This window comes from Poecilia latipinna, unplaced genomic scaffold, assembly GCF_001443285.1.
Source record: "Poecilia latipinna isolate Pla-1442-1.1 unplaced genomic scaffold, P_latipinna-1.0 Scaffold258, whole genome shotgun sequence".
Classification (NCBI taxonomy): Eukaryota; Metazoa; Chordata; class Actinopteri; order Cyprinodontiformes; family Poeciliidae; genus Poecilia; species Poecilia latipinna.
The window spans coordinates 432514-453567 of record NW_015112874.1 but is presented as its reverse complement, the minus strand read 5'-3'; the positions used below and the strand labels follow the sequence as shown (position 1 = coordinate 453567).

General features: G+C 38.7%; 1 protein-coding gene and 1 long non-coding RNA gene across 2 annotated transcripts in view; both read left to right on the top strand.

The window, feature by feature from the left end:
• The window catches only part of LOC106947853 (uncharacterized), a 22222-nt gene extending 16627 nt beyond the window's left edge, over positions 1-5595 (top strand). The window contains exon 4 of the long non-coding RNA XR_001425054.1: positions 5585-5595. This is a non-coding gene — a long non-coding RNA (uncharacterized LOC106947853). The remainder of the gene's footprint in view (positions 1-5584) is intronic.
• Positions 5596-9482: 3887 nt separating this feature from the next.
• Positions 9483-14572, top strand: s1pr3a (sphingosine-1-phosphate receptor 3a). The gene is made up of 2 exons (XM_015033161.1): positions 9483-9735; positions 11426-14572. Exon 2 carries the CDS (start codon positions 11538-11540, stop codon positions 12726-12728), a length of 1191 nt encoding a protein of 396 aa, XP_014888647.1. The 5' UTR covers positions 9483-9735; positions 11426-11537; the 3' UTR covers positions 12729-14572.
• Positions 14573-21054: the final 6482 nt, after the last annotated feature.

Genomic DNA, 21054 nt, shown 5'->3' with positions numbered 1-21054 from the left:
TATGTATGTAAAGCAATATTTTAACTAAATTTAAAGCAGCATCAAGGTGTGGAATATGACTCAAATGAGAAAATGTATGTATATTTATATATCTATGTATCTATGTCTATGTTCATTGGCTTGAATGTGTTGTTTTGTTTGTACGCTGTCAGTTTTGGCCAGGTCTCTCTTGGAAAAGAGATCTTTTTTGATCTAAATGGGACATACCTGGCTAAATAAAGGTCATTGCTCTTATTCCTATTATCAAATCAGTCCCAACATGAGGGTTATTTGTTTTAGAAACAAAGGCAGAAATCATTTTTTTAAATAAATCTACCCCATAGATTTTACCTAAAATATGTCTGACTTGCAAGCTTTGCCTGGAATACAATTTGATTGGTTTAAATGGCGGGACTGTCTAGGCTCCCAGTCAGATGTCACTGTGGCCCTGACTAATGAGATGTGAAGTGTGTTTTGTCAGCCTTTATTTAAACCTGCATGTCTCTGGAGCCTGGGAGCTTTAGGGTGTCAGAGTCTGATGGTCGGCACGTCTCACTGTTGTTACTGGATGAGCAGCCACCCACTGGTCTTTACTACCTCTGCAGATCTCTATCAAGCTTTTCTTATTGTGAGGCATCGCTGTGTAAAACATGACCATGGAGATTACTGATAGTCAGAGGCCGTCAAACAGGCTCGTCGCCATTCACCGGGTAATTCATTCACAAACGAGCATCGTTTGATTCAAAACAGCTCCCACACCAAGGCTACGCATGAGCATGTAAAGCGTTATACAAGCACAGGCCATTTACCATGAGAACATACTCCAACTCTTCTGTACTGTGGGACAGAGGAAAAGAAAGCCCAGTGTTTATCTTCTAACATTCTTGTTTATAATTTCCTAGAAAAAAAAAAAAAAAAAAACACTTGATGCACTTGTACTTTGGGGGAATTAAATATTGTGGCAAATTTTCACACAGACACACCTTAAATAGCTTTGGTAAATGTCTAAAATAAATATAGGATTTTAAAGTGATATTGAAAGGTAAAAAGGTTAAAAGTGATATCTGTTGTTTTTAAGTATTTATGTCCTTTTATATATATTTATGATCAATCTGTCTTTTAGTCCAACATTATTTAAGCCAACAAATCATGTCTTTCTCTATCACACATTTATGTAGTTTACATTTGTTCACAACCAGCAACCCTCCCGACCCCATTAAGGGACAAGGGTATACAGAAAATGGATGGATGGATGGATGGATGGATGGATGGATGGATGGATGGATGGATGGATGGGCATTTGTTCACATATTCAAACAATATTATTTAGGCGGTGGTTAAAAAAAAGAAAAACTTCATATGAGCATAAAAGTCCAAAGTCCTCAATGTTTTTCTTTATATTTCAATTTATAGATGGCACAAGTCCATAAGGGTTTGTGCACACTGCCCACAATGTGAGTCATGTGTACTGCATTTCCAGCTTACATCAGACTTTAATGACGCATGTTTAACTTTATTTTATTATTTGCAGCAGCTGTACAGTGGTGCAGTTGGTAGAGCTGTTGCCTTGCAGCAAGAAGGTTCTGGGTTCGATTCTTGGCCCCAGTCTTTCTGCATGGAGTTTGCATGTTCTGCATGTGTGGGTTTTCTCTGGGTACTCTGGTTTCCTCCCACAGTCCAAAGACATGACTGTCTAAATTGTTACTAGGTGTGTGCATGGTTGTGTGTCTCTGTGTTGCCCTGCGACAGACCGGACCCTGCCTCTCACCTGGAACGTTAGCTGGAGATAGCCACCAGCACCCCTCCTGACCCCACTAAGGGACAAGGGTGTAAGGAAAATAGATGGATTATTCACAGCTGAGCCAACATGGAGTTCTTGAACAGTAGATGTTACATACTAACCACAGCACATTAGGATTTTTCTAAGTAAACAGTTTGTCTAAATGTGATTATTTTTGTCAGTCTAAAGGCCATAAATATAGGTATTTACAATCAGTCTAGTGATGCAATCTATTTGTAGTCAAAAGCTTTAACTTCCTCTTCATCCAGGCATCAGAATCCGAGAGTTTACTTTTTCCTTCCTCTTCAAATGCTATTTTTTTTTTTGTTGCAGATAGTCCCATACATAAAGGCAATTATTTGCTGCTTTGCCCTCTCAAATGGTATGCATCAAATGTAATCGTCTTTCGGGTGAGAGCAAGCTCAGTTGTCATTGATATTTCATGTGCATGCAAGAATGCGCATGAAATATCAATGTGCATTCTTGCTCATTGATGTTTTCCCCAAGCCTATATAACTTTTAATATGACACACAAAAGGATTACATACTTATATTTGTTGCATTGCTTGGGTTGGGTATGAGGAATATCCTTACTCTGAAAATTTGTTTGACTGCTGCTACTTAAATAGAAGCAGATTTCTTCACTTTGGAGCTCACGTCCAAGTCAGTTCAAGTTATTTGGACTGCGTCGTGCCAAAAAACAAACATCTCAAAGCTCTTTACAAGACAAACAGATCCAGTGTCTAAGCAAAAATAAATGCTCAAGTATGTCCAATCATACAGATTCAAAATCAGTTACATACATTTTAAATATATTTGACTTATAAAAGAATGTAGTTATGCTATTTGCTAAATGTTTTCTATTGTACTTGTGAAAGATCTACACCTGATCGTAAGTGTTGCTCAATACTAAACTATTTATTAGCCCAGATGTTGCTTCAGTCATGTTAGAATGGGTATAATGCAAATAAATACCTAACTTTTAGTTTTGTACTATTATATTTAATCTCCCTTTGGGATTAATAAAGTATTTTTCTTTCCCTTGCAGTCGCATTTCTGGGAATTCACCTTCAGTGCACTAACATAGGCAAGTTTATTCTATCAAAGTCTGCAATAATGAAGAAATAATGACATAATTTGACCATATATAATGTAATCAGACCCTAGCCAGTGTGAAACATTTTCCACAACAAACTATTTTTTTTTTCCTTTAGTTAGAAATCATGAGAGAAGAGAAGACTGCTTCGGTTTTGGTACCTTCTAACCATTAGATTAAGATTCAAGGAAAAATCAATCTGATTGATACTAATCAGTTGAGTAATTGACTAAAAGGTAAAATATCAACTGCTTATGATCACATCATAGAGCCCTACATCTAAACACTATAGTTGCTGGAAGTTTGTTTCTGCTTCTGCACACAGCTTTAGCACATTTTCCAATTGGCAAACATGAAACAAAGTTTAGAAATATAAAATAGTTAGGAGTTAAAGGATGAGAGTAGCATTGAAAATCGAGGTTGGATCAACCTGTTTGTTTCAGATAAACAACAGATCCCTGTCATGTTATTGTTGCTTATTCTTAGAGCTGGCAGTGGTGGTTTTGGAGAGAAAGTCGGGACTCGGAAAGTTTGACTGAGCCGGACTTGGAGGCTGGTGTCTAATTGAAGTTGCTGAAACATGTGCCTTCATAGTTCAGTGCAGAAGACAAGTCTCTCATACAACATCTAACTTCTAAAAATAGCCAGCATAGATGCTTGGGAAAGGATGCATAATAGCCCGTCTACTCAGTGTGCCTTAAATGTCTTTGGATTTGCCTTCAGTAAAATAATTATTGTGTTAAGGGAACTTGAAAACACAAATAAACAAAACCAAGATGTCTTCTCTAAAAAAATCATTTCTGAAGTTGCTGTAGATTCCTTTTGTTTATAACAAAAAAAAAAAATAAAAAAAATAGCTCTCCGTAATGTGACTCTGTTACCAGATTTTACCCCCCAACAAGATATTTAATGCTGGCGCTCTACTTATACAGATGAACACACACACACACACACACACACACACACACACACACACACACACACACACACACACACACACACACACACACACACGGTTCTTTCCCAGACATTAGAGAGGCGGTTCTGAGGAAAAAAAGGGCATGATTGTTTACATAAGCCAGCTCAGAGTTATTTTTAATGTATTTTGGCCAAGAAATGACTTGAAAACTATTTAGAGTTTGAGGCTCTTTTCATAAAGAAAATAAATAACAGCATACAGATCTTGACATTCCAGACTGATTGTGGGAGAAAAACCACGTTGACGCGACAAAGATAAGGGGCCGCAATCAGGCGTTTGGACATGCGGCTGTGTTTTATCACAACTTAAGGTGAAAAGTGGAATACTGGAAAATCTCTCAGCCTTGCCAATTTCCTAATTGAAATGTGCTTACAAATAGGATGCAGGCCGGCAAAACTCCTCACAGTTCCAGATCCTACCTCATCACACATCCATTTTCAGAGCGAGAAAAGGCAAATTTCCATGTTGAAGCTCTTCATCCCCAACGAGACTAACCTATTTAGATATACATGGGAAATCCCTCCCTCTTCCAGGTTCCATCTGAGCATCGTTTTTGCTACAACTTGTCGATGAATCCCGATAAAGACGTTATCTGGAGGAAGCAGCACGGCCGTCCCTGCACCCACTGCCTGTGCGGCGGTTTGTGTGACATGCAGTCACCTTGTGTCTTAAAAGATTTCAGACGGCTGCTGATAACCCGGCAGCAGCACCTCGGCCCTACAGATAAAACCATCAGGCCTCAGCTTCACTCGCCACCTCCTGCAATGAGGTAAGAAGCTCCATTTAACAGAGAACGTGAAGGTACTGGAGATTCAGATAACGTTGAGTCACTTTGTTGTAGTATTTTATTCTTGGTGCTGTGTAGCTCCAATGAAATAAATTTAAAATCAAGGAGAGTGAAACCTACTGATAAACATTAGCCTCAGGACCCTGCGTGGTAATATAAACAAGTACACACACACATACACACACACAGGACATAAGGATGCCATACATTTAAGGTATGGCATCCTTAAATCTAAACTAATTACGAAGATGCAGGGAATTGGCTGAATGTTGCTAAACGAAACCCTATTAACAATAATGACGAAGAATTAAAATAAAGAAACATAAAATGGTCAAAGCAAATAATCATAATACAAGTAAGTACATGCTAGTTCTCTTTAAAGCACAATCCATCCTGATTAGAGGCTGTGAACATCCAAACAGAGTCAGTAATAATCACTGTTTTAACGCTCTGGCCACCTTAAAGTGATCTGGGATGATGCTCACAGTAAATTTGCAAATGATAGTAAAATCAATGCTGCAGCTTGCAATCAGCCAGTGGTCACATTGGGCTGCGGGATTAATATTCTGTATGGAACTGCGATCAGAGCTTTGTGACGATCACTCCAAAATGTTGATTTTGTTGTCTTAGAGCTAATTTGAAGCTAATATGTTAAGCTGTTGCTGTAATAATGTTTTTTTTCCTCACGATGCCATTTAATGTACCTGTCAGTTCAGGAAGACACAACATGATGACCTTAGGCTTCGTGTCTGTCCCACAACCTCCAATATGTCATTAGAGTCAAAAAACGAGACGTCTTCAGAAGTTAGGTTCTTTGTCCCAGCTGAGTGACTACCAGGCTTCTGCAGCACTTAATTGTATGCTGAGGAGGCAATGCATTCATTTGATTCAGGTGTGCTGGTGCAGGGATTACATCTAAAACATGAAGGACATTGTCCAAATTGGTCCGTCGTCCATAAAAAGGGAATTTAAGATGTTTCTGTGTGTCTGATGGCTGATGCACCACCGTTTTTTTTAATGCTGAGGGTAAAAATCAGGGGATGGGTGAGGGTTGAGGCCTTTCTTTTCCATTTACCACAGTTCTTGTTCTTTTCCCACTGCACTTTGCATTCCTGAACATCTTACTCACCATTAGAGTGTGCGTCAGCATGCCCTGCCTCCCCAGTCCTGCAGCTCATATGCACACATGTACAGTACAGGGCATTATTGGTGTAACTGTTACAGAAACTTTGATACAAGGTCAGTTTTTCCCTCCTCTGGTCCATCTTTTTTTTTTTCTTTAACTGAGCATCAAACATCCAGAAGTTCTGGGTCCAGCTCCTAAAAAAATACATTTGAGGCTTTTGGGAGTGTATTTATGCTGTTATAAATGGGCTGTCAGAGTGTCAGGGTTAGGTCAACAGCTCTGAGGGTTATTCATTAATCAGCACCAGCCTGATTTAGGTGGGCTAAGCTGCCTGGGACCCTTCAAAGTGTGATGCCACAAGGAAGAAGAGGTCAGAAAAACCTGCTAGCTCTTTTTTTTTGCTCTCACCATCCTCGCTTCTTTTTCACCAATATTTGTTACGTCTGATATCAATCAGCACTGTCATCAATCACAAGCTCTTTTCAATGAAGCAGCAACAACAAACAGAAAACATGTAATTGATGGAGAAGTGCAAAAATATAAGCACTTTGTCAGGAGTAGAAAATACAAAAACTAAATAAACCTTTCTCGCTCTTTCCAAACAACTCATATATGGGTTGCGATATTTTTTTTAGTTTCGTTTTCTCAGGCATCACGAGTTATCAGAACCACCATCTGTGAGTTTTGGAAGCTTTATTTTGTGCTTTTTCTGATGCCTTTTTTATTGTGCAGCTGCTGTCATTCTAGCTCAAATTTTGTCAAAATGTACAAGTTTAGACTTCTAATTCTTATCAGGCACAACTAAAGCATCCAATTTGTTCTTCAAAAAACAGATTGTTCAAGAAACGGTGGAGCAGGACAGATGTTGAAAATGTGATTTCTTTAAAACGACTTGTGGTTTATGTTTAGACTGAGAGAACCTTCCTGGCTGCAAATGCTGTCAAATAGTCTGAGTATTTAAAAATGATGACAGGAAGTTGGAAGGGTTTTATATGTTGCAATAGCTGCACTCTAACTGGTTTCACAACAACAGACTATATGTGCTGAAACAAAGACGTGAGACTTTTTCTCTGCCATTTTATGTTTGTCTTTCCATCACAAGGGTTGGTGTTCATGAGCAAATGGTTTCATAAAATTATCAAATCAAATCTTATTTGCAGCAAGGCATTTCAAAGTGCTCTTACATCATAAAAACACAAAAACACAGTCAGAAACATTACATTTTGTCATCATTACACATCAGATTATTGATTAATGTTTCATGATTATGTCTCAAAAGCAACTCTAAACAGCTGAGTTTTTAATCCAGATTTAAAGGAACTCAGTGTTTTGGCTGTTTTGCAGTTTTCTGGAAGTTTGTTCCAGGTTTGTGTTCATGGAAGCTGAATGCTGCTTCTCCATGTTTGGTCATCAGATTGGCTGTAATGAGTCTGTCATCTCTGGCAGGACACCTTTTGTTTCCCGGTGAGGAAACTAATTCACCAAGCAGTTTCCTCATCATTTCCAACGGTGTGATCAACACAAACGACACCTCACTTTGACTGCATCGCTAAAACAGAGTTGCTTGGTTCACGTATTAAATGTGTTCCTGATGTCAACAAATCAACCAAATCTGATAAAACACCTGGTTTTTGTGTGATCTTGTGTGTGCATGTTTTATATTTTCATTTCACATTTATGTTGGCAGTGGTCATGTAGCGAACTTTGACTGTTCTGATAGGTGGTCTGACATCTTTCGGCTCCAGTGAATGTTTTGATCTCCGTTTAAGAGGAACACTCCCTCAATATCACATTCTCTTTTAAAAGGTGATTTTCCTGCTGACTTTTAACAAATGCACAATATGTCTCTTCCTTTCTTCCACATCTTCCCACCCGATGAATTGGATTTGTCCAACTGGAGGGGATTCAAACACCTGCTATCACGTAGTTCAATAAGCAGCGTGTCGACAGTCACACTGCCTAAAAAGAGCAGTAGGAACTCTCAGCTACCAGAGTGTCATTAGTAGTTTCTGTAAACAGTTCTCCTTATCATAATGCTTCCAGTTACTCCTTGTTGCGCATTCTCCGTTACTCAACTTCATTCTACAATAAGTAGAACTGGGAGTTATGGGAGTTGGAACTGGCTCAGCTCCCACAAGGGTCCATCGCTCACCCTAAGAGCAAAACTCTGCTTACCTCTCATGTTACACCACCGCTGAGATTAGTTATCAATATGACAACTTACCAATAAACATTTTGCGCCCACATTAAGCTCCCAAGTAACCACTACTACCAATCAACAAGTAAGAATTATTCCTCGTTATCTCATCATACTTCTACGTCTTCAGATGTTCACTATACCTCAAATCAAGCTGCAGCTATTCAAAACTTTACAGTTTGATAAATATCAGCATCATACGCTTGATGTTTTAGTGAATCCACACCAAAACTTTTACAACATGACACCGGTGACCTGCTATCCCCCCCTCACCCCCCCCCTTTTTTTTTTACAGATGACTTTGTTTCAAACAGTACATAAAAGGACAAAAAAGGAATAACTCATCTCCTCCCATCCTTTTCATTTGGCTCCAATGCAAGAGGTCAGACCTATCTCACACTGTAAAGTACCAAAGGGACCAAGAAATCTTTTATTTAAACTACAAACAAAACAATGACTCAACATATCACAGGAAAAAAAAGAAAGAAAGAAAACGTGGATTCCAACTTCTTAGGTTATGAGTGGAGAAGATAAAGCTCTTGGAGGAGCCAAGAGAAACATGCTGAATGTAAGAAAAAAAAACATGGTCAGGAAAAATATTTGTATTTTATTACACTTTTTTGTCTCCTTTTTCTAATAAACAAAGACCAAATGGTACCTTAAAAATTTGGTGATTTTTTTTTTTTTTTTTTTTTTTTTTTAGGATGCCTGACAATTTGATTTCATTTGATTTGAGTTTTTGACTTTCTGAGTGAATGGCCGCTCATTCAAAAATTAAGAAAGGACAGTTTAATAACATTTTTTGAGTTGGGGCAACTTTAAATTCTGGTTTGATCTGGCTCTTGTTAAAATGTTTGACAAAGCAACAAATGATTTTTTTTATTAATTATTTAAAATTGGATAAAACCTTTAAAGAAATCTACATTTATTGTAGGATACTAATAATCCATTAGGCAAGCTTGAGAAAAGCCAGTCTCTTTAGAAAAGCTCTAAAATGACTCAATCCAAACTTTGAAAGTCAGTTTAAGTAAATTCATATAACATATGACCTGTTTACCTGCAGTTTATGCTACAAAAACAAAAAAACAAAAAAAAATGGTGAACCCTCCAGGTAATTCCGCACCCTGGGGAGAGAGCCATATTGCCTACATCAAAAATTGCTGCAAAACTTTATGAATAATTTATGAATCCACTGACACGAACAAACAGATGAAATTATTGGTTATATAAAGTCATTCAGACCGAAATTACCAGAGTGCAAAATGCCCGAGGGGCATATGTGTTGGGACAAGTGTGGTGGCAATAACATGGCATAGTAATAACTTGTTCTCTGGTTAAGCTAAGCAATTATTCAAGATCCTTTTATTTTGAGAATCAACAGAATGACCATGACCAAATACGTAACCACAGTTTGGCACATCTCTTTCAAAACAGTTCATTTTGACACGCAGAGTGTTTGTACCTCCTGACTCACAACTGAAAGGAATAAACATTTCAGGGAAGATCCCGCCTCAGCTGGAGCAGCGAGGAAGAGGAGGAGGAGGAGGGTGTGCTGAGTTATCCAGACTGAGAAGTCGCTGTACGCAAAGGGAAACAGAAAACTTCCACAAGAGGATTCACTCTGGATCTTTTCGGGATAATAATGAACTATACGACGCTCGTGTGTGCACAAGTTCAAAATACGGACTTTTGACTTCACTTTGGACCGGAGCCACGTTTTAAAATTTACTGCAGTTCGCACAGACATTCTGCAAATCTCGCTGCTCTACTGCGATTTAGGCATTTAGAAAGGTAAGGTTGTTCCCGAAAAATAAAGCCTGATAGTGGAATAAATAAATAAATGTTTATATGCTGTGATGTGTGACTATATTATCTGAGCGCACTTCTGGAAAACTTTGGACACGTTCTTAAAGATGTGGTGTTTTTCTCCCCAAGAGAAAAACCTGTTTTGAACAGTTTTTTTATTTTTTTCCCCACCACGCTGATTTAGCTTCAATAATAATTTATTAATTTAATGTAACATAAAATAGATAAAAAAAAATAACAAAGTGAGGATATTTGATGCTGCTTGTGTCTCCTTTTTCAGCTTTTTAGGTCAGACTTGTTTAGATTTTAATGACTCTCACACCTAAGCTGCATTGGTTAAAATATTAAATTTCTGCAGCAGTAAGGCACTGTTTTCTTAAATTAATCCCTTCACACTCCTTGTCCAATTGAATGGATATGTTATTTTTCTGGGCTTAAACAGAACTATATATATATATATATATATATATATATATATATATATATATATATATATATATATATATATATATATATATAGAGAGAGAGAGAGAGAGAGAGAGAGAGAGAGAGAGAGAGAGAGAGAGGAGTAAGTATCTGTTTTCCATCAAAAATATTAATTCATGTTCATAGTAATATAGAAAAAGTGCTCTCAGTATAATTTGAAGTATTTCTAGTAGAAATGTTTTACAAAGTATCTTCAAATTCTATTTAAATCAGGAGCTTGACCATGTTATCAAATGCTTAATTATTCAGTGTTACTGTCTATAAGCATGTTATGGCCAAGTTGGGATTTAAGAATTATTTTATGCTATTTAATTTTTTTCAGAGATGAAGTATAAACTCTCAAATTTCCCTGACCCAGTTATAGAGAGATAATTAATCTAGGATGCTCGGATTTAGGAAATAAGCCATTGCCCGGTTTTATGAAAGAGTCTCATCGAGAGGTGGTCAAGCTGTACGGCGAATCAATGGGTGATGTTGTCCTGCCAGATCAAATAGTCAATCTGTACCGCACAAAATCTGGGGGGGAGCAGCGGGGGAATCAGTGACCACCAGATGCAGGAAGCCAGACTGCACAGGAAAAACACACTTCTACTGTAACAAATGTAAAATCCACCTGTGCTTCGTCCCACGCTGAAACTGCTTCAAGGTTTCTCTCAAAAAGTTAGACTACATGAAAATACCCATAAAGCTGATGCTTTGATAACTGTGTCATCCGCTGTTACATGTTTAGCAGTACGGTTCATAAAAGCATGCCAGTGCATTTAAAAGTTCAATTATACATGAATAAAGACAAAACTAGACTTTGTATGATCTATTCTGACATTTTCACAACAAATATGCAGACATTCAGTTTCAAAGGTTGAGCTCACACCTGATTACTTGTGACATGAAGTCTATATGAAAAGTATAGATTTTGTTACCTGCATTTTAATGACATAATTTAGTCATAATGTCCATTATAATGAATATCAGAAAAGCATATACAAACATGAGGTAGGTTTCCCTGTTATTTATATGATCAAGAGGAGTACAAATGTTTTGGCTCACTAGAAAAACATCAGGTCTGAAGAGTTTTATTGACAGGTTTTCTTTACTTAAATTGATATGTTTTAATAAAAAGGATATTGTAAAAAAAAAACACATAAAAACAACAACTCTGTTTTATGACTAATTTTGGCCTGTTTGGCAGGTCTGTGGTGTGATGGCTGATGTGACACTTCCAGGGTGAGCAGCTCCTGTTTCCAGTGCTGTGACGCCCTCTGCTGTGCGGCCGAGGAAGATTCAGGACTGGGAAAGCCAGGATGGAGAACATTATCAAGGAGGGGATGGACACTGTGATCATCAACCACTACAACCACTCGGGGAAGTTGGACCGACCTCGCAACGGGGGCGTCTGCAAGATGGTGTTCCTGCTAATCATCTGCATGCTCATCATTCTGGAGAACATTATGGTTCTGCTCGCTATCTGGAGGAACAAGCGCTTCCACAGCCGAATGTACTTGCTCATTGGAAACCTGGCGCTGTCTGACCTTCTGGCCGGTGTGGCCTACGTGGTAAATATCTTTACCTCGGGGAGTAAGACCTTCTACCTGACGCCACAGCAATGGCTGGCCAGAGAGGGAAGCATGTTTGTAGCCCTCAGCGCCTCCACCTTCAGCCTCCTGGCCATTGGCATTGAGAGGCATATGACGATGGTGCGTCTGCGGCCCAATGAAACAACCGGACGAGGAAGACTCCTGGTAATGTTGGCAGCATGCTGGGTTGTGTCTGTGCTGCTCGGGGCCCTGCCCAGTCTGGGCTGGAACTGCCTGAACAATCTGGATTCCTGCTCCACAGTTCTGCCACTGTACGCTGAAAGCTACATCGCCTTCTGCATTAGTGTCTTCAGCGCGCTGCTGGTTGCTATCATCATTCTCTACATAAGGATTTACCGTCTGGTGACCTCCAGCGGCCGCAGGGTGAGCAGCCGGCCCTCAGACTGCTCTCTGGTCCTGCTGCGGACGGTTGTGATTGTTCTTGGGGTGTTTGTCGTTTGCTGGACCCCATTGTTCGTTCTGCTCCTGCTCGATGTCGGCTGCAGCCCGCAAAGGTGCGAGGTCCTCTACAAGGTGGACTGGTTCATCGCCCTGGCTGTGCTCAACTCTGCCCTCAATCCTCTGATATACACACTGTCCAGCAGGGAGATGAGAGGAGCTTTCTATAATTTACTTTGCTGCTCTCAAACCACCATGGAGCCATGTGGGTCGCCTGCGTTGGGTAACCCTCCCCTAGGCACCATTATCCCCACACTGGAAAACAGCAGGACCAGTTTGGGTGGAGGTGGAGGCAGTGGCACTGGCAAGTCTGCTCTAAAGAGTCCTGCACCCACAAACTCCGACAATAAACATGCGGATCCTTCTCCCACTACAGTGCTTCACCCGACGGGGCCGGCGGACCTGCTCTCAGCCGTGCTTGTGAAGGCGGGGGCACTGCCGTCCCTCAGCAAGTTCTGAGTGGTGTCACCTAAAAAATAGACTAGTATCAGAGACATTACTTCACTATCAGCCACTTTTGGCTTGTTTACTATTGCTCATGTAGCTTATGAAACTTAGTTCGAACGGAGAAAATCACGACGGTTGCTCAGACTACAATAAAAAAAAAAGCCTTGTAAGCCGCTACTAACACACATGGTTATAAATATCAAAAACCAAAACAGTGAACAAAATATAAGTTTGATTTTCACAGTTCTTAAAGTTAAGTAACATTTCTAACCATCAGATTCAACAGGAAAGTGTCATGCATGTACTGATCCAATCTCTTCATCATGCTTAGTGAACAGGCACAGGTCACAGCACATTTTACTCACTTTTCACAATATTTATTCATCATTTCGTCACGAGCCAGCAGCATTCAAATGGTGGTACTTTTTAAATGTTGTTTAAAGAATTTTTTAGAACATCTGAGTTTTTCATCACTTTTAAATTCTTTACTATTAACTTTTATTGAAGAAGAGGCTTGTATGTATTCCCTACACTGTTACCCTATATGTGTTTTTTGTTTGTTTGTTTCATCCGTTTACTTAAGCCTATTCTCAGAACCTGAGGGCTGTTTCACAAAACCTGGATAGCGGATTAAGCCAGGAGTTTCCAGATATCCTGGCTTAATTAAGCTTAGATTTGGTTTCACAAAAGCAGTAACTCATAAGTTATCATGGTGAAGCTAACCTGCTCCAGACCAGGCTAACAGCCAGGCTTCATAGGTTATAACGTCTTTTTAGTTAAGGATGGTTTCGAAATGTATATTTTGGGCCAATTACGAAACTCAATTGATCCGCTATAACTTGCTACTCTAGCAACAGGGTTTGTATTGAGCACGAAGAAATCTGGTCTCTTGAAGAAATCTGTGGACGCGCATTCACCTGAATAACTTAGGTCTGTCTCGACATGCAGTAGCTCCACCTCCTGAGCCTGGTTTGGTCTTCGTGAAACAGATAAACTGATGGCGCTACATGAAGCCTGACTTTATTTCTTATCCCGGATTTTGTGAAACAGTCCTCTGGAGGTCACTTTCCTGGAAGTTTCGTTAAACGAACTGGGTAATTTCCCAGCTAAGGTTGCATTATGGAGATCACCACCTTTCAAACATGTTGGCTACTTCTTTTAGGTATTTTTACCTAACTTACAATTTTCTACTTTACTAGTGATCTAACTATTAGCTACTTTCCAGGAAAGGTTTCTGGCATGCTCTGGAGAGTAACATCTGCGGTCCTGGTAAGTACTTTATAGGTTTTGGGGAAAGTGTCCAGTAAGTTCCTTTAAAATCCTCTTGAATTACCTGGTAAGCTTCTGGAAAGTATTTGAAAGTAAATGGTAAGTTCATTGAATGTAAGAGCTGTATTATGTAGTTCTACCAACCATTATGGTACTTGGACTTTATTTTACTTTTTTACCTTTATTGTAGTAATTTGTTGTGCACTATGGGCGAGAAAAGTATTGCCAGACTAGCAGCTCCATGAGGCTGTGATGAGTTTTACATACATAAAAAATGTGGATACAATTTTTTTAGATTCCTGACTTATTTTCAGGGGGAACTTGAGGATCTTTAATGCTTACCTTGTCACCAGATGTGTGTACTCCTCCTGCAGTCTGCAAGCAGTATTTTCATAACCACATCTAAAGATACTTGCTTCTCACCAGCACACGCAGAAACCACTCATATATTTATATATATCACTTAACCACTTATGAATGAGAATGTTGGATGTGAATTATTTAATGATAGTAGACTGTTGTGGGTGATGTAGTGTCTGATAAGGCAATAGAAAAACAAATAAAATTCTATTATCTTTTATCAAGTTGATTTTTTTTTTTTTTTACATTTTGCTCTCTCAAGCTGTGTGCGCTCATCTTAGTGAGTTGCCCACACCTTTTTGTTGCCATGTTTCTGGATATTTTCTCATCGGAATTTGATAGAAATTATTTTGAACCGCATGGTTTCCTAACGTCGACTTAAACCTGAACATGACAGTGTTCTTTTATGAAGCTGAAGGTGGCAGCAACAGCACAAACACCAGCTTTTTCGGCCAACTCTTTCCTCTTCCTCCGTTTGGTCCTCCTCATCTTCATTACCTCTATCAATTTCTAAAATTTCAAAGCGCTCCGGTTCAATGTGAAAAGGCTCAAAGACGTTGCGCATCGCTGTTCTAACTGGACGGAGCTAGCACCTCATTTAAGTAACATTTTTAAATCCTGAAAAGCCTACAGTATTATTGCTGTATTGCTTTTACATCTAAAATAAATATTTCTTGAATAACGTCTACTTGATTAATCGTCGATTTAATCTGGGCTTTGAGAATCTCAGTTTAGTTGTATCATGTTTTCCATTCTCAGGCCAGTTTTGTGTAATTACTTTGTGGAAACACCCTGTCGTGTTTTTGCTCTGTTGAGTTAAGGAGGTGAGCGTCCCTTATTTTTCCACCCACTTTGTGCGGGTGGCAGCACCGTGATGCTACCACCATCACACATGACCGTACAAAGTCTCATCCTGACAGCTTTGTCTGAAACTTTGACATCACTGGGTGTGCTAACTGGACAGAGCAAATAGACTATTGCACTGGTTTTTGAAAGCAAGCAAACATTAGTTTCTGGAATGGTTTTAATCTTAAGACTATTGAGAATTTGCAAACTGTGTTTAAAAGTTGGGTCCCTCTATCAAAATCTTTCTATTTAAAGGAACTGCACCAAAAAGCTTTTGGTCATTCTGCAACTTACCAAAAGGCATTTCAATCATATTTTGGTGGCGGTATATATTTATATTTGAATTATAGGTTTTATTTTTAATTTTTACCCTTCGGAAGTTAGAGAAAACCCAAATGTAAATTTAAAATTGTGCACTTAAATCTTTTTTTTTTCTTTTTAATCAAAGTCGTTAGTTCTTAAGTACTTTCGCCCAGGAAATAAAAGCGTTTTAAATTCAAAGTCCAAAATGAATATGCAGGTAAACTTCTCAGTGGCGCTGCAGATGTTAGCTCATACTAATGCACCTCATGAAAACTTAGACGAAACATCAGTCATGTATATTATTATAGAAATTATTCAGCTTCATTAATTGCTTCCCAGTAGGAGGAGAAAAAAAAAAACTCATTAGATCTAACCTTCTGCACTCCTTTATGAAACATCCTAATGTAAAACTGATTGATGCTCTCATATTGCCTTTCATTGCCAGACCGGGGTCAGACAGGAATGAATAATGCAGAGAAATTCCTGATATTATTACTGGCAGTTTCCAGACAGTCAGGCCACTTATTAATTAGTCATGAAGGCGATATTTCATGAAACCACCTCGAAGGAAATATGTGCCGTCATCGATTAAATTCATTTGAGCTCATTCACAGGTTAAATGATTCAGTGATGTGAAAGAATTTCTTAAAAGAGCATCACATCAAAAATCCATTGAAAGATTCAGCTTTTTATTTTTTTTTTTACTAAAATTCAGCAAAAAAAAAAAAAAAGAAAAAAGAAAAACATCCAGCTTCACTGAAGGTTGGATTAAACTGAACTGATCAGAGAGCTGATTAGGAAAGAGTCTGCTGCACACAGCACGATGCGCTGTGAAGATCAGACAGAGCCGACAGACTGGCATTTCATGCTCACCTCCACTAAAGGATGTGTCTCGGCTCCGCACCTCCGATACTGATGAGAAACGACAGCGAGGATGCAACACCAGCAGAGCATTTCCAGCTTAAAGGTCACTGACTTCTTCCTGTCAGAAATGTTTGAACACTCTTTCCCGAATCAACCAGGGAGGACGGCGGCCTCGTGTCACGCAGAGCATTTGAAAATACCAAAATGCTGAACAGAGTCGATTCGTGGCCATTAAATCCATCATTTCCTGCTTTCTTCTTTATTAGTTTTTTTTTCCTTGCCAATGAACTCTTTATTAATAACTTTGTGGTTATTATTGTTTAAACAATATAAGAAAAATTGATACATTTCAGGTTTAGGAATTGTTTTAGTGAACTTTTTTTTTTCTTTTTTTTTAAGCAAATTCATCAAAAAAAAAAAAGCACACAAAATATGGATTGTTAAGTTTAGTTTTTTCCTGTAAAAAATATATATTTTAAAAGATGGCATCAGAAAACATCCACTCCTGCCTCGATTAATCATCCATGATCAGATTCTGGGGGTACCTGGAGAATCCCAAACATCCCTCTCCTCTCAAAACACTCTCCAGATCTTTCTTAGGTTAATCTCTCAGAGGTAAATTTATCTCCTGATTTATCTCCTCCCGTTTCCAGTGAGGTCAAGAGGGTGGCCTCTTACATGCTTTACTTTTGTAGTTTTGCTTTTTGTCTTGGTATTCAAAATTGAATCAAATTCTAAATGTCAGCTGAGTTAAGGTCTAGGACCTGAGGAGTCACACAGCATGTGACTTACCAGCATAAAAGAGATCATCTCTGTCATGCATGTTTTATCAACGTCTTTGTATCACACAGGAAAATGCCATCTGGAAAATGTCTAATATGTCTTTCCAACAAAAGAAGCATATGATTCGTCTTATTATAGTGAATGACCTAAAGACAAAAAACTGAAAATACGCAGCGTACGTATTTTTTTAATAGAACAATTCTTTGACATTGATGTTTATTCTGTCATAGTTTAAAATTCAAATTTATCCAAGACCTGTGGTGAACTTTGCGCTGAATGTTTGTAAAGATAAAGGCATGAATTGAAAGTCAAAGATGAGAGGAAGTGTTAATTAAACCTAAATGTTATATTTTTGTATCCCATAATAATTTTTGTTTCCTAAATCAGACAATTTGTTTCCTTTCATTAGCAGAAACATTTTGGTTCTCTGTATCTTATTTGTGTCTATCCTCATAATTATTGCTTTCCGGTCAAAGGTTCTTTTGCCTACTGTAAATTTTAATCCCTGGACTTTATTTGTGCTGTCTTGGATCGCTCCTTTTTACAGAAACTCTCTAAATCCGTCAGGTTACTTATCTGGTACTTGGCAATTCAAAGCTTCGGCTCCATCCACAGACCTATAAATGTGCCTTCTGTAGCAGCAAACTGGAAGATTACGGTCCCTCATGGAAAAGCCTGTTTACCTGGGCTAATCCCTGAACTCTCTCATCATCATCCTCACACTATGAGGGATTTTCTTTCATGGGGCTCCAGACCAAAGGAGTAATGTGGGTCAATTTATGCATTCGTCATTTCTGAATTATCACACTAACATTTGCCACAAAGTGTCTTGTTTGAAATCTTGTGGAGGTTTTTCCCCCATATTTCCTCTCTGTGAACATTTTGTTCTTCTCCATAATGACTGAGAAGTCGGAGTGGGACGTTTCTTTCTGTGGAAAGATGTTTTTTTTTTATTTTTTATTTTTAATAAATGCGATGAATTAAGTTCCAGAGTCTCTGTAACTGATGTATTTATTGTAATTTTAGCACAACATAAGCAATGTTCATTTTTGCTGAGTAAAACCAGGAAAAACAAATTATTGGCCTTTTCTATTGTTCAAAAACTGGATATAAACTAATTCAGAATGACAAGCATTCTAATGAAATTAATATTTTTGGCTACAAATAAAAACTTTAAAATCACTTTAATCACATCTAACTGTAGTTGTGCGGGATAGTTAAATATTAGCCAGTGATTTTAAATCCTAGTGAGTTCTGGGAAGTGAGTGAGTCAGTGTGCAGCCAGATTGAAATTAAACTACTCTAGAATTGTTTGCATAACAAACATTTGACATTTAAAGCAATACAAATAGAGTCTGAATGAGTAATATTATTACCTTACTTATGCATCTACACTATATCAATTTGTGTCAAAGCTCAATCATTAACATGGAGTCTAGTTGGCTGCATATCCATTATTAAATGGGAGAAGCTATGTAGGCTTTGAAGCAAAGTGAGAGTAGTCATGAGTGAAAAGTGGGATTTTTTATTTTTTTTTTATTTTGTCAAAGCAAATGTTTTGTATTGGTGCATTATTTATGTAACCTGAAGTTCAGATTGAAACAGACACTTTGCTCATTAAAACTGAGCTAAATTTCAACAAGTGCAAACAACAAACGCTTTCTGTCAAATAGTTGTGCCACCAAAAAGAAAAGAGCTCCAGGTGGGGAGCTCGATCGCAAGAACATCGAGAAAAACCATCTAGCATATATATGAACATAAATTTTTATTTGATGTAGTATTTTGCGCTTTGACACAAATTCAATTTGTTCAATCACCTGAAGTGAACAACAAATGGCCCGTGCAATAACTGGGTCAAAAAACCTTCATAAATCATGTTAGCTAAATAGCCGTCACTAGTCCCCTTTGAGGATTTAGACATGGTGGATTTGTGTCTTTCTTTGTGCACAATGTGCATTTGCATATGACTAATGTGAACACAACAGAGGACAAGAGACTCACACCCCCGCCTGTCATCATGATCCTGGTTTTAAACCGCTGTGGGCTGAGTAAAGTGTGCTTGCGCTCGTGTGTGTGCTTTTTTTGTGTGTCAGTTTTTTTTTTTTCTTCTTTTTTGCACACAGCCACGTTTCAGCCATGTGTGTTTGAGCAACGGAACAAAGAATCCATCTGGTCCGAGCCACTGAATGTGCCAGTGTGAGACACTCTCGCTCTCAGGTCCCTTTTTTGATGCAGCCGGGAGGTGGAGTGAGAGCAGGCCGAGAGCGGAGGGAGAGGGGTCTTATTTGATTTGTCCGCTCATGCTGGGAGCCACCGAGTTGAAGCCACCCCCCCGGTCTTTGCAGCCGAGCAGTGTCACTCTCGCCCGAGGAGACGAGCTCATTCATTTTTCCTGCCTTCACCTGCACTACACTTCGCTTCAATGTAGTGTAATTAGATGTGGAACAAAGAAAGCAAAGAGACAGGCAGACTTTGGTGATAAGCTCTCAGATCAGAGGGCTTTATCCAGGGAGCAGCTGGGAAGAAGCTGGGGGAGCCGAGGCAAAGGTCACTTTGTGGGAGGATATCTGAGGGAGGAAGCTGAGATTTGGATTGGTGCTCCTTGCATTCCCCCTTAAATCCCCGCTTCCATTAAATTTCCTGTCCAGGGATGATCAATTTTGATTTTGATTCATGTTTGAATCTTGTCGTATCTCGCGCAATGACAGGACCTCGTTTATGTCAGGAAACCGAGCAAACGGCAGCAGGAAATTCACATTCAAAATAGTGGAAACAACAGGTTTTTTAAGGAGACGTAAAATGTTTTCATTTTAAAGCATGAAATCACTTAGAGACAAGCGTGTCTTCTTATGACAAAGAGAGTTTGCTCATTCAAATAATCAGCTGTAACAAGGGCTCCGCAAATCATGGAAGATTGATGAGAAGGCAGCTGTCGCCATGACTCCGATTTGCAATTTGCCAGCGAACATAAAGGGAACAGATCCGGTTGGAAGAGACAAAAAAAAAAAACGTAAAATTTTCATCTTGATGCAAAATACATCAACCCTGAACAGAACTATTGGCACAGTCAAACATGGTAGTGGCAGCGTTATTCTGTGGAGACACCGACTTCAGCAAAGACAGAGGAGCTGGTCAAAGTTGATTTAGAGAAGAATATAGCATTCCAAGAGGCAAACCTTTTAGAGGCAGAGGTACAATCTGTGGTAAGATCAAATTGCAGATACTCTCCATGTAATCTGACTTAGCTTGAATTACTTTGCAGTGGTGAACGGTTTCCACACTGGTAAAAGTAAAGCCCAAATAACTGGCAACTGTAGTTTAAGAGAGGTGATATTGCAAAGGAGTGACTCGGGGAGAATGAAATTCAGATATTTATTTGTAAATGTTTTCAAAAGCCATGCATTCTCTTGTTTTCAATTCAAAGCTTTGTAAATAGGCAACCATTGGTCATGTAGTCCACAAATCTGGTCTGTTTGGAAGTGTTGAGAAGAAAGAGTTTAAAGAACACCATAGAAAATCCAATTTGCACTTTGCTATAAGCACTTGGCACCTGTGAAATAAGACGTTCTGCTTAAGTTAATACTGCATTTCTGGCAGACATGAAAAATTAATTAAAATATAAGCGATGGAAAAACATCACTGCACATGTAACTTTCAATACCGTCAGCACTGCAAAAACACTGTGTTGGGTTTATTATGCTGAGTGGACGGTTTTCATTAGCAGCGACAGGAAAGCTGTTGAGAAGATTAATGGAGCTCAATACGAACGGCACACTTTTCCAGTGTTTAATCGCAGATAATTTGAAAAGCATGTGTCAGTTTCTGTCTACCGGCACAACTATGTTGATCTTGAGTCAAAAATATTGCACTTTGTCAACGTATTTTCAGTGTTTTGTTGAGTCTCAATCATATT

Bases quoted from the DNA above. Each gene is read 5' to 3' on its own strand.
- s1pr3a (XM_015033161.1), top strand. From the start codon at position 11,538: ATGGAGAACATTATCAAGGAGGGGATGGACACTGTGATCATCAACCAC.